This window comes from Pseudorasbora parva, chromosome 4 (genome assembly GCF_024679245.1).
Source record: "Pseudorasbora parva isolate DD20220531a chromosome 4, ASM2467924v1, whole genome shotgun sequence".
Taxonomy (NCBI): domain Eukaryota; kingdom Metazoa; phylum Chordata; class Actinopteri; order Cypriniformes; family Gobionidae; genus Pseudorasbora; species Pseudorasbora parva.
Genome location: NC_090175.1, coordinates 41742478 through 41754944, shown reverse-complemented (window position 1 = coordinate 41754944; position 12467 = coordinate 41742478). Strand labels below are relative to the sequence as shown.

At 38.5% G+C, this 12467-nt stretch overlaps 1 protein-coding gene across 7 annotated transcripts in view; it reads right to left on the bottom strand.

The window, feature by feature from the left end:
- ptprdb (protein tyrosine phosphatase receptor type Db) overlaps positions 1-12467 on the bottom strand; it is a 112391-nt gene that overhangs the window by 14031 nt on the left and 85893 nt on the right. For 4 of the 7 annotated variants that reach the window (XM_067441829.1, XM_067441828.1, XM_067441830.1 and 1 more), the window contains 7 exons: positions 11798-11821; positions 11066-11185; positions 8429-8583; positions 4596-4881; positions 2468-2646; positions 2204-2330; positions 99-224 (listed from right to left, as the gene is read on the bottom strand). In XM_067441829.1, the coding sequence (XP_067297930.1) occupies positions 99-224; positions 2204-2330; positions 2468-2646; positions 4596-4881; positions 8429-8583; positions 11066-11185; positions 11798-11821 (1017 nt within the window). The remainder of the gene's footprint in view (positions 1-98; positions 225-2203; positions 2331-2467; positions 2647-4595; positions 4882-8428; positions 8584-11065; positions 11186-11797; positions 11822-12467) is intronic. The other 3 variants (XM_067441835.1, XM_067441831.1, XM_067441834.1) reach the window with 1 other exon arrangement.

Here is a 12467-nt window from a genome sequence, read left to right as displayed (position 1 = left end):
ACTATCCCTTTAATGGCCAGGTATTACATCACAGTATATAGGAAAATGTATATTCACTCTGTAAGTTTCCATGACATTTTAATGAGTGTTTGACATACCCTTGCGTCTGTGACCTTAAACTCTCTGAGTATATACTGAGGCATGTTGTACTCCGCCATGGGATCCACCACAAAGTACTGATAGCGTGCTGACCTGTCAGATGGCCAGTACTGATGACATTTCTCCTGCATAAGAAAGAAGTTCACACATTAGCTTCGATTATCGTTACCTAAAACTAAATCTATTAAAAATATTTTTGTTAATTGAAATAAAAAATAAATATTAGAAGATGTAAACAAAATGAAAATGGATGGAAATGTTGAAACTAACTGAAATGAGTTTAAGTTGAGGCACTAATATTACTAACTAATAAATCTAAATAGTAATATTTAAAAGTAACCACATGCAATAATAATAATAATAATGACAAACACGCATAACAAAAATACAAACAATTGAGCTCAAATTAAAATCTAAACTAAAAATGATTAAACAAAATAAATGCTAATTAAAAATATATGAAAAATGAGCATACCCATTCGCACCTTTGGGGGGTATTCCAGAAAGCAGGTTATGTGACATACCCGGGTATGTTTAAGAGTAAGTAAGCTGATAACTTCAACTTTCGGTTCCAAAAACGCAGGTAACTTTCAGGGTATGTAAGCAGCCATAACTCACTCTGTGAACATAACCTGCTCATAATCCAGGGTTAGTTTGCTTAAAAGGTATTCAGATGTGTGTAATATAATCAATATAGTTCAATTAATATAACTTAATGTGTTATATAGTTACAGTTATAATATACAATATTATATATTAATTCGAATATAGAATTAATATAAAATAGCACTAATATAACAAGGTAATGTTTAAATGTTAATTTAATTCAAATATATTTATTTATTTTATTGTCATGTCACACATGGATCTACATTTAATTAGTTAGCATCAAACAAACAATAAAATCCTTATTCTTAGTGAATAAAGGTTACTTATTAAACAAAGAGATTGAAAAAAAATGATTGCACAACACCAAATAGGTGACGATGTCCACTAAATAGGTTATGTAAATCGCCATTAAACAAAAGAAGAAGAGGAAGTAGAATGGCACGCTTTTCCTTAGCCTCCGTTTCCATGGTGAATCATTGATTCAACGCTCTGTTGAGGATATATTGTCTGTTCACTGTTAACGTTGTCTCAATTGTCTGAATGTACTCACGGACGCGTTTTTGGAACCAGCATACCTCGAGAAAGTCAGGTTTTGGTTAATCAACCAAGAGTTCAAAGTATATGTGACAGTTAAAGGATTAGTTCACCCAAAAATGAAATTTCTTTTAATGACTCACCCCAATGTCGTTCCTAACACGTAAGACCTCCATTCATCCTCGGAACACAGTTTAAGATATTTTACATTTAGTCCGAGGGCTTTCTGTCCCTTGAATGTAAGTGTATGCCCACTTGCTGTCCACGTCCAGAAGGTGATGACATCATCAAAGTAGTCCATATGTGACATCAGTTGGTTAGTTAGACTCTTTTGAAGGGTCGACAATACATTTTGATCCAAAAATAACAAAAAATACGACTTTATTCAGCATTGTCTTCACTTCCGCATTGGTTTTTAAACCCCAAATAAAGATTCAAATGGTCGTGAATCACCTTATTGATTCGTGATTCGTATCGCCAATGTCACGTGATTTCAGCTGTTTGACACGCGATCCGAAAAATGATTCCTGACCGTTTGAATCTTTATTTGAGGAACACGGAAGAGAAGACAATGCTGAATAAAGTCATAGTTTTTGTTATTTTTTGGACCAAAATGTATTGTCGACACTTCAAAAGAGTCTAACTAACCAACTGATGCCACATATGGACTACTTTGATGATGTTTTCATTACCTTCTGGACGTGGACAGCAAGTGGGCATACACTTACATTCAAGGGACAGAAAGCCCTCGGACTAAATCTAAAATATCTTAAACTGTGTTCCGAGGATGAACGGAGGTCTTACGGGTGTGAAACGACATTGGGGTGAGTCATTAATGAAAGAAATTTCATTTTTGGGTGAACTAACCCTTTACCCTGCTTTCTGGAATACACCCTGCTGTTGTGGACACTAATACACTTATTGTTATAGTTCTTGGATGTGTGTGTATATGTGAACTAACCCTTCCCATTTCTCTGAGTTTAGTAAGCATAACTACTATTGTAGAATTGTGTTCCCAAAGCATCCGCCAATAATCTTCAACTGTCTCTGCCAGCGGCCCCTGAGTCGCAATATACGCCCGCTGTTGCCTAGAGAGTGATGAGAAAGAAATTAATTTCACCGGCTTTCTTACATGTGTCTGACATGTGTCAGCGGTTGGTTTTGTAGTTGTGTTGTTTTATTGCACAACCAGCATAGGATATCAAAAAAAGAAATCACAATGTACCTGTAGCCATCTATAAAACTGCCATTGACATAGTCTGAGCCATCCACACCTCTGATAGGCTGCAGACACACACGTGTGGTTTCATATGGCATGATATTGACCAGTCGGTTTTTGAACTTATTGCATGGAAGGCTGGCACTGACAAATCGGGAGTTATGCGCTTTGGCATTAGCTAACCGCTGAAAAGGAGATACAGAAAAAAGAAATAAGCAAAAAAATATATATTTTAAGAGCATTAAAAAGCAACTGCCAGCAATGAGAAATAATATAATATTTTATATACTGTTTATAAGACAAATGTTGTGGATTGTTACTTAAAAAAAAACAAACAAAAAAAAACATATATATATATATATACAGTCTTGTTCAAAATAATAGCAGTACAATGTGACTAACCAGAATAATCAAGGTTTTTAGTATATTTTTTATTGCTACGTGGCAAACAAGTTACCAGTAGGTTCAGTAGATTGTCAGAAAACAAACAAGACCCAGCATTCATGATATGCACGCTCTTAAGGCTGTGCAATTGGGCAATTAGTTGAAAGGGGTGTGTTCAAAAAAATAGCAGTGTCTACCTTTGACTGTACAAACTCAAAACTATTTTGTACAAACTTTTTTTTTTCCTGGGATTTAGCAATCCTGTGAATCACTAAACTAATATTTAGTTGTATGACCACAGTTTTTTAAAACTGCTTGACATCTGTGTGGCATGGAGTCAACCAACTTGTGGCACCTCTCAGCTTTTATTCCACTCCATGATTCTTTAACAACATTCCACAATTCATTCACATTTCTTGGTTTTGCTTCAGAAACAGCATTTTTGATATCACCCCACAAGTTCTCAATTGGATTAAGGTCTGGAGATTGGGCTGGCCACTCCATAACATTAATTTTGTTGGTTTGGAACCAAGAGTTTGCCCGTTTACTAGTGTGTTTTGGGTCATTGTCTTGTTGAAACAACCGTTTCAAGGGCATGTCCTCTTCAGCATAGGGCAACATGACCTCTTCAAGTATTTTAACATATGCAAACTGATCCATGATCCCTGGTATGCGATAAATAGGCCCAACACCATAGTAGGAGAAACATGCCCATATCATGATGCTTGCACCTCCATGCTTCACTGTCTTCACTGTGTACTGTGGCTTGAATTCAGAGTTTGGGGGTCGTCTCGCAAACTGCCTGTGGCCCTTGGACCCAAAAAGAACAATTTTACTCTCATCAGTCCACAAAATGTTCCTCCATTTCTCTTTAGGCCAGTTGATGTGTTCTTTGGCAAATTGTAACCTCTTCTGCACATGCCTTTTTTTTAACAGAGGGACTTTGCGGGGGATTCTTGAAAATAGATTAGCTTCACACAGACGTCTTCTAACTGTCACAGTACTTACAGGTAACTCCAGACTGTCTTTGATCATCCTGGAGGTGATCATTGGCTGAGCCTTTGCCATTCTGGTTATTCTTCTATCCATTTTGATGGTTGTCTTCCGTTTTCTTCCACGTCTCTCTGGTTTTGCTCTCCATTTTAAGGCATTGGAGATCATTTTAGCTGAACAGCCTATCATTTTTTGCACCTCTTTATAGGTTTTCCCCTCTCTAATCAACTTTTTAATCAAAGTACGCTGTTCTTCTGAACAATGTCTTGAACGACCCTTTTCCTCAGCTTTCAAATGCATGTTCAACAAGTGTTGGCTTCATCCTTAAATAGGGGCCACCTGATTCACACCTGTTTCTTCACAAAATTGATGACCTCAGGGATTGAATGCCACACTGCTATTTTTTTGAACACACCCCTTTCAACTAATTCAACTAATTTCCCAATTGCACAGCCTTAAGAGCGTGCATATCATGAATGCTGGGTCTCATTTGTTTTCTGACAATCTACTGAACCTACTGGTAACTTGTTTGCCACGTAGCAATAAAAAATATACTAAAAACCTTGATTATTCTGGTTAGTCACATTGTACTGCTATTATTTTGAACAAGACTGTATATATATATATATATATATATATATATATATATATATATATATATGTTTTTTTTGTATTTATTGTTTCAGTTAACTGGTTAGCAACATTATGTCATTGTTCCCATTTAAATTCAGGAATTGCATTCGTGGGATGAACTCACTTTAAACTCCTGCTCCATTCCGCTGATGTGCTCTGGCGGTTCTGTCTGTGACAGTCTCTGGATGTAGGCGTAAAGATTCCGTGCTGGAACCTCTGTGTTGCCGCAGGAAACGGCCTCTAGCAGCGCATCATAAATAAAGATGTACTGCTCTTCCGTCTGCACCATGTAGTTTCGCTGAGATCGCATCAGAGTCACATGACCATAAACATCTATAGTCTTCTCCTGCTTCACACGCTCCAACATGGCATCAATCACAATGAAGCAGCCCGTTCTGCCCACGCCAGCACTGAGAGAGAGAGAGAGAGAAAGAGAGAGAGAGAGAGAGAGAGAGAGCGAGAGAGAGAGAGAGCGAGAGAGAGAGAGAGAGAGAGAGAGAGAGAGAGCGAGAGAGAGAGAGAGAGAGAGAGAGAAAATGCTTCTGTCACAAACTCTCACATTAGCGCATTCTGTTCTTTCTGTTCTGATATAAAGTTTGTATGAAAAAGGATTTGTGATTTTCTTTAATAACATAAAACAAATCATATTAGACAAGGGAAGCCTGACAAGGATTTTTTTTTAATTACAATTTTTATTAATTATATATATATATTAATTCTATTTTTAAATCATTATTTCATTATTATTTTATCCTTACTTTCTTCTTTTCCCAGTGTATTTTACCTCTATTGTTCAAAGTGCCAGCTTTGTTCACTCAGTTTTGTTTATATTGTAAGTGGTTAAAATGTAAAAATAAAAATAAACATCCAATTTACCCATATTGACCCTGCACATTTTTCACAGTTATGGCACTATTTATATTTATTGGCTTAATAATGCAAGTTAAGGCATTATTAAGCCAATATTTGCATATTTCCGAACATGTTCATTGTCAGGCAGAACTGATGGAGCCGAATCATCAGAACTGTAAACAAGTGACACACGAGGATAGCAAAAACGGCAGATCATGGAAAAAAATGTCATGTTCCAGGCTGTGCAGGGGACGTGAGGACTTTTCATACCCTTCCCACAGATAAAAAATGCCAACAGTCATGGTTGAGGTTTTATAATCCGATACCACAACAATTTAATTCAAGATCGTTTGTTTGTTTGGCCCTTTTAAAGCAAGCTTCGCTCAGCGTCTTAAACTGGAGAAAGTGGCAATTCCAACCATTTCCTGCAAGCAGTAAGTAGCAATTTTATCCACTTATTGACTGTTTTCTGAGTTTCTGTTTGAAACTTGAAAGTTTAAATTTCTGATTAAATTGAACGTTTCTTAGAGAGACAGCATTGTCTAACGCAAGATGCTAGTACAGTAACAACAGGAACCTCCAAGTACCATACAAAACTAAATAGTGTGTCTAATGACAAAGGTTAATATTATTTTGTATTACAAAATATAAACGTAGATATGTTGCTTATAGATCATTCACTCTATCCTTCTAGCAAACGTCACCTTTTCCACCATATAATTAAAACGATAGTCATTTGACAAGGCTATTCATTTTGTAAAAATATATATATTTAAAGGGGGGGTGAAATGCTGTTTCATGCATACTGAGCTTTTTACACTGTTAAAGACTTGGATTCCCATCCTAAACATAGACAAAGTTTCAAAAACTAATGTTGGACGTTTGATGGAGTATTTCTGTGTCAAAAATACTCCTTCCGGTTTCTCACAAGTTTCGGCGAGTTTTTTTCGAGTATGGGTCTACTTGACGTTAATAAGAGCGGAAGGTCCTTGTACGGGCCGTACGGGCTCTTCTCCCGGTAGGGTGCGCGCGCGCGTGACTAGAGCACGCTGTAAACAGTCTCTCAGCTGCAGATCCAGTCGTCCGTGAACACTTATGTGGCGCCGCGCTCCACTTTATTCCTATGGGTGACGTCGAGCGACTTCAACGCTTCAGCACAGCATTCCGGGAAGGCAGCGCTGCATTTGAACCGATTTGAACGCAGAAATGACGGGAAGCTTGACAACATCGTTTCAGTTGCGTCTCAAAATGGATTTACACGCCACTGCTGTCACAGGACTTTACCAAATCATACCAAAGAAGTGTGTTTTTGACGGAGCGGTCCCAGCGATAAAGCTTCGACGGTGAGTTAACTTAAACTGCTTCAAATGTCTCTGCTATTGGCTACCGTCGCATGAGTAAACATCAGTAAACGACACGATCGCGTGCTTCGTCATTCAAATGCGCTAACGGTTACTCCATTGTTGTTCTCTGTATAACGTTACAGTATTCTGACGTGCAAAACCGTTTTGCTTGCTACTTCTAAGGTCTAGTCGCATACAATAGTCCAATAACCCGAATCATGTCCTCATACACTGCGAGTAAACACACAGAAATGTGGAGAGGCCATTAAATACAGTAACTTACATACCACAGAGACGGACGTCCTGCTGTTGCTGTTTCTCCTGTTCAATTTATTTCTCCCTCAGATTTGATTGTGGATCATTATCTGTATTAGCTGAGATAGATGGGTTTCTCCACGCTTGAGGACGTCACCGCTTTGCGCGCTTGCCATTCTTTAGCTCCGCCCACACGATACGCCTCCAGGCGCTCGGTTTTTTCCGGAAAGACTCGGTACAGCCTATATTTCTTTTATAAATATGATAAAACTAAAGACTTTTCGGAGATATGAAGGATGCAACTACTCTATAGGTACTCAAGATTGACATGAGATTGACTGAAACTGAGTGTTTCACCCCCCCTTTAAATTTGTGAGAACTGATGATGTTTTTGCATGCTTGTATTTCAGAGTACATCACAGTCACTGCGTAGCCTACATTGTGACTAACGTTATATAAACATGCAATATTGTTGACGAAAAAAGACGAGTCTGAAATGTAGTTAAAAAAAATAAAAACTTGAACAAAAACCACTGGTTTTGGTTTTGTCTGAGGGAAGGAAGAGCGTTCATGCTTGCGGTTGCCAGATTTCAGTAATTTAAATCCCCCAAACAGAGCTTTTCTGCGAAAAGAACACGTATACTATCTGTTTTTTTACCTAAACATGTACAATCTGGCAACCATATGCACGCGAGCTCTCTCTCGCGCACGGATGATCTGAAAACACCAATAAACAAGTAAGCTGCATTTCAGCAATCTCCATTTGAGATGTTCTGCTTAAAGTGTCATTCAGTCGGTCTGTGTTCTGTCAGGACTCACCGCTTCGCTGAACAACTGAACTGATGTGTGCTGTGAGCTGCTTAAATAAGCTAATCAGAGCAGAGCTCAACATTAATATTCATGACCCCTCCAAACAAGGCAAAAACCGAGCATTACATCCTAGGGACAATTTATAGGGTTGCAAATGGACCTGTAAAATTAGTAAGCCACATACCCTCTATGTAGATATCAGAAAACAATTTAACATATTGTTTCAAATCATTCTAGGGCACCTTTAAGACATGCTTTTTTTCTTGGTGTTAAATAATTGCAATATTATTGACGATTGCAAACCTTAATAAATCACCTTGCATACACTTACCGCGAGAGCCCGCCCACACACTGTTCTGATTGGCTGTTTTTTTTTGTTTTATTGATTAGTCACGTCACGTCTGGTGTGGACAGACAAGTTGCTTGTCGCTGGAATCTTATTGTATTGTGTGTAGTTAGGACACGGTGTTATACTCCACAAAAAGCATTGAGTGCATCAGCAGAGACAAACAATTGAGCTGCAGGATCTCGAGAGATCTTATATGGTCAATACAATTTAAGCCAAAGATTCAATAATCCCTACAGTGTAAGAGCACAATTTTCATTGGTTTAAGAAAAATTATCAATAGTTTCTCAGAATCTTGCCCTGCATGTTTGACTGGATATAAATGTGTTTGCTTAATTCTGTACAAGTTACCTGCAGTGGACCGCAATGGGTCCAGCATCGGGGGGGTTGCAGGCTTTTACCCGTCTGAGAAAGGCCAAGAAGGGAGTGGGATGTTCAGGTACCCCCTGATCTGGCCATGCAGTAAACTGGAACTGACGAACTTCCCTTTTCTCACCACTCCCACTCTGCACATAGAAGCAACACAATTCAGTACCGTTCCATATATTACTAGAACAGGATAGTTCTAGTTTTTATTCCATGATAAATGTTTTTATTCCATGATAAATGCACAAATCATAGCCTCTCATCCAAGCTACTCGTCCAATCAGCAGTTTGCCACAACAAATTTAGATAATTCATATTTTTTTTTTAACATACTTCCCATCTAACGTGTACAGCCTTCAATATTTAACACACAAATGACAAAACCAGTGGGAAAAAAAAATCAACACAAAACAAATAAATGAAACGGTTGACAAATACATCATCATAAATAAAAGCAGCAAAGAGCGAAACGAACAGTAATCTGCATAATTTATTCATGCATTGCTGCGAATTTGAGGACTGCATTTTATCACAGTGTGTTATCCCCAGATTCATGGCTTGCTCAAAAATTCTTGCGCTCAGCAGAAAAATATTCATTATTTCATATCTATTTTTCCTCACTTACAGTGGCTGTACCTGAAATGTTTTACTCAATAGTTTTTTTTGTGAAATGTGGGGACATTCCATGAGTAATGTTTTTTTATACTGTACAAACTGCATTTTCTATCCCCCTACACTGCCCCTGCACCTAAACCTACCCATCACAGAAAATATTCTGCATTTTTACATTTTCAAAACAACTCATCCTGTATGATTTATAAGCCCTTTGAAAAGTGGGGACATGGGGAAAAAGTCACCCTCCTCTGTAATACCTATGTCATACCCATGTCATTATACACATTTGTGTCCTGATGTCACAAAAACACCCACCCACACACATACACATGCACGCACGCACACGCATGCACACACACACACACACACACACACACACACACATATTGGTCTATGTGGTTTACAGGGACTCTCCATAGGCGTAATGGTTTTTATACTGTACAAACCGTATTTTCTATCCCCTTACACTGCCCCTGCCCCTAAACCTATCCATCACAGGAAACATTCTGCATTTTTACTTTTTCAAAAAAACTGTTTTTAAGGCCATTTGAATTATGAGGACATTTGATATGTCCTCATAAACCACATTTATAGTGTAATACCAGTGTAATATAGCCTAGAAATCTAGACGCACCCTAGCGGCAGCAAATTTAATTTGCCCGCAAGTGTGGTCTAGCAACTCTCAATTCCTATCTGAGCTGTATTCCTCAGAATCTGGACGACCCAATCACATCGTGTAGGCTATAGAGTGGGCGGGCGGGGCCATAATGACGACGGCCGAGTTGCGTTTGCGTGCTTCTAGTAACACAGTCTTCTAGTCAACACAGAAACTGGCGAACGGCGGCGGTCTTTCGAATCAGCTCTGCCCGCGCCTCCGGTAGACTTGGAGTTAAGCTTTCCTCTGAGAAAAGAACAAAGAGCGACACTGAAGTCATTCTTAAAAAGGGAAGATGTGTTCGGAGTTTAGCCGACCGGATACGGCGAATGTTTAATCAGTCAGCGAGCTCCCCTTCACCGTCGTTGCTCCGGTTGGTGTAGCGCTATCCTATCGCGTGCAGAGGGAGTTTGAAAGACAACCGTTTATCCCGCCCCTCGGATTGAGCCCTGCCTATGGTGAGTTTCCAGACCAAACATCTTGATGTGGGTCTGGCTTGTGTAATACCCATGTAGTTATACAAATTTGTGTCCTCATAAACCACATAAACAGGCTCACACACACACACACACACACACACACACACACACACACACACACACACACACACACACACACACACACACACACACACACACGCACACAAAAACATAGTTTAGAGCGTTTTCATAGTGTTGTTTTTTTTTTAGATCATTTTGTTGCATTTAAAAGCATGGTAATGTCAGTACGTAGTCATGCAGAGTGCAACAAATAATTAAAAAAGTATAAATTAGCTATTTAGTTGAAAGTTGATTAAAATGTATACAAAAAGTTACAGTACCTAAAATATACACCTTTCAAACATTCGAAGGTAAAAAATGTTATGAGCTTTTACGTTATGACAATTTTTCCATCTGTGGGGCCACTGATCTATATAAATTACTTCATTAAAACATTTTTCTTTCCAATGAGTTGAGGTTACAAGGCATAAATCTTCATTCCGATTTCAAAATGCACACTTTGACATTTGTAATGTCAAACCATGGGAAATTCCTGAACTTAAAAGAATAACCATTCACATGCTTAGGACGTTTGTGTTGTAAGAATATAAACCTCAGATATAAAAACGGTGCCTCCTTAGGCAAAGTTTTCTCAGTAAAATCATATAATTTCCTACTGATTCAGTAGAATGTGTGAGCTTACTAGAGAATACCATGACGTCATCAGTTATCCAGTTCTCTACATAGATCAGTGAGTGGGGCCTATTTTCATAACTTGTCTAGGCTCCCACAAACCTACCATAAGGTGACATTTGTGAGAGTAACAACTGTTGGTATATTGTATTTCTGCACTGATCACTGCTGTTTCATTACCTTAAAGAGGGCAAAAGTCCTGACGCAGTAGGTTGCAAGCTCCACCGTGTCCAGCAAAGAGACCTGCATGAGTCCGTACGTCTCTGTGCCTCTGCTGGGCCAGTACTGATCACACTTATTCTGCACACAGTTCAGCAGACACTTAGTAAACCTTTCACAGCTCCATATGTCTCAATATAAAAGGAAACATTAGAGGAGAGCTGAAGAACCAGCTGAGATAAACACTGACAGTCAGCTGCTCTTCAGCCTGGCTGCTTTCCATCAATAATAGTACTCACTATGGCTGTGTCAGTCTGCTCACTAGTTCAATAGTGACTATACTACCCAGGGAGCAGGTTGCCTCATTATTAAAATCATTCCAGTGCACTGAACAGTTCACTCCCTAGAAATTAACAGGATGCCTTTTTAACTCATCGCATTTTTTTTCTAATTCCAATCAAAGGGAACTAGGGAATAGACTGAGACACACCCTTTGAGAGTACATTTCGTCATGCAGTGATAGTGTGATAATCAGCCAAAAATATCAAGTTACACTTTGTGACTTGTGGCAAAATGTGTCTCTGAAGTCAGTGAGGGAAAGAGGAAGCGATAGGAGACAGATCAGAAGAAGAGAGTGTAGGTGTGAATAAAAGGATGAGGCAGAGATAACAAGAAGTAAGAGGTGAGACACGAAATATCAACCATTCAAGTGAAAAGTGAGAGTGGTCTAATTAGCCAAGTGAGACGTCTTGCCTTTGAGAAGAAATACGTAGGCATCTGGAGAGTAACAGACAAACATCATAAGACTTACTCTGCTCCGTAACACCACACAACAGTCTCACTGAGAAATACGGAAAATATCAATTCTGTGTTTGATCAAACATGGTTAGTAAGGTTAGTGTGTGTGTGTTTATACGTTTGATTAAGTGTTCAGTGTCTTAAGCTGCGTTTACACTTGGCAATAACATGCAATCACTGTGATCCGATCAAGCATTTCGGATCATCAGTCAATCAGGACACGGCATGTTGTTCACATCAAGTGGTCGCTGTATCTGGATAACTGATTGGATTCCTGTTTGTTGCAAAATTTAAATCAGGTCTATAATAGGCCTTTATTACTGTGATCCGATCAAGACCTTTTTTTTGTCAAGTAGTTTGCTTCAGTTAATAATACTGTTGGTCTCTGAACGTGAAACACTTCAAATATTAGACGTTTAGCTACTTACATCTTATGACACTCTTTCACTGCTATAACTAAAGTGTCGTGTTGGCAATGCATTGCTTTCATTCACTTATTTTACTTTCTAAAACGTCTATCTCAGTCTTAAGTTGTTTAAATGAAGAAATATTTTCAAAGTTGATTATTTAACTGGTTTGACCATATTAAATGAGTCATATCATCCAGATTTAATAAACACCATGA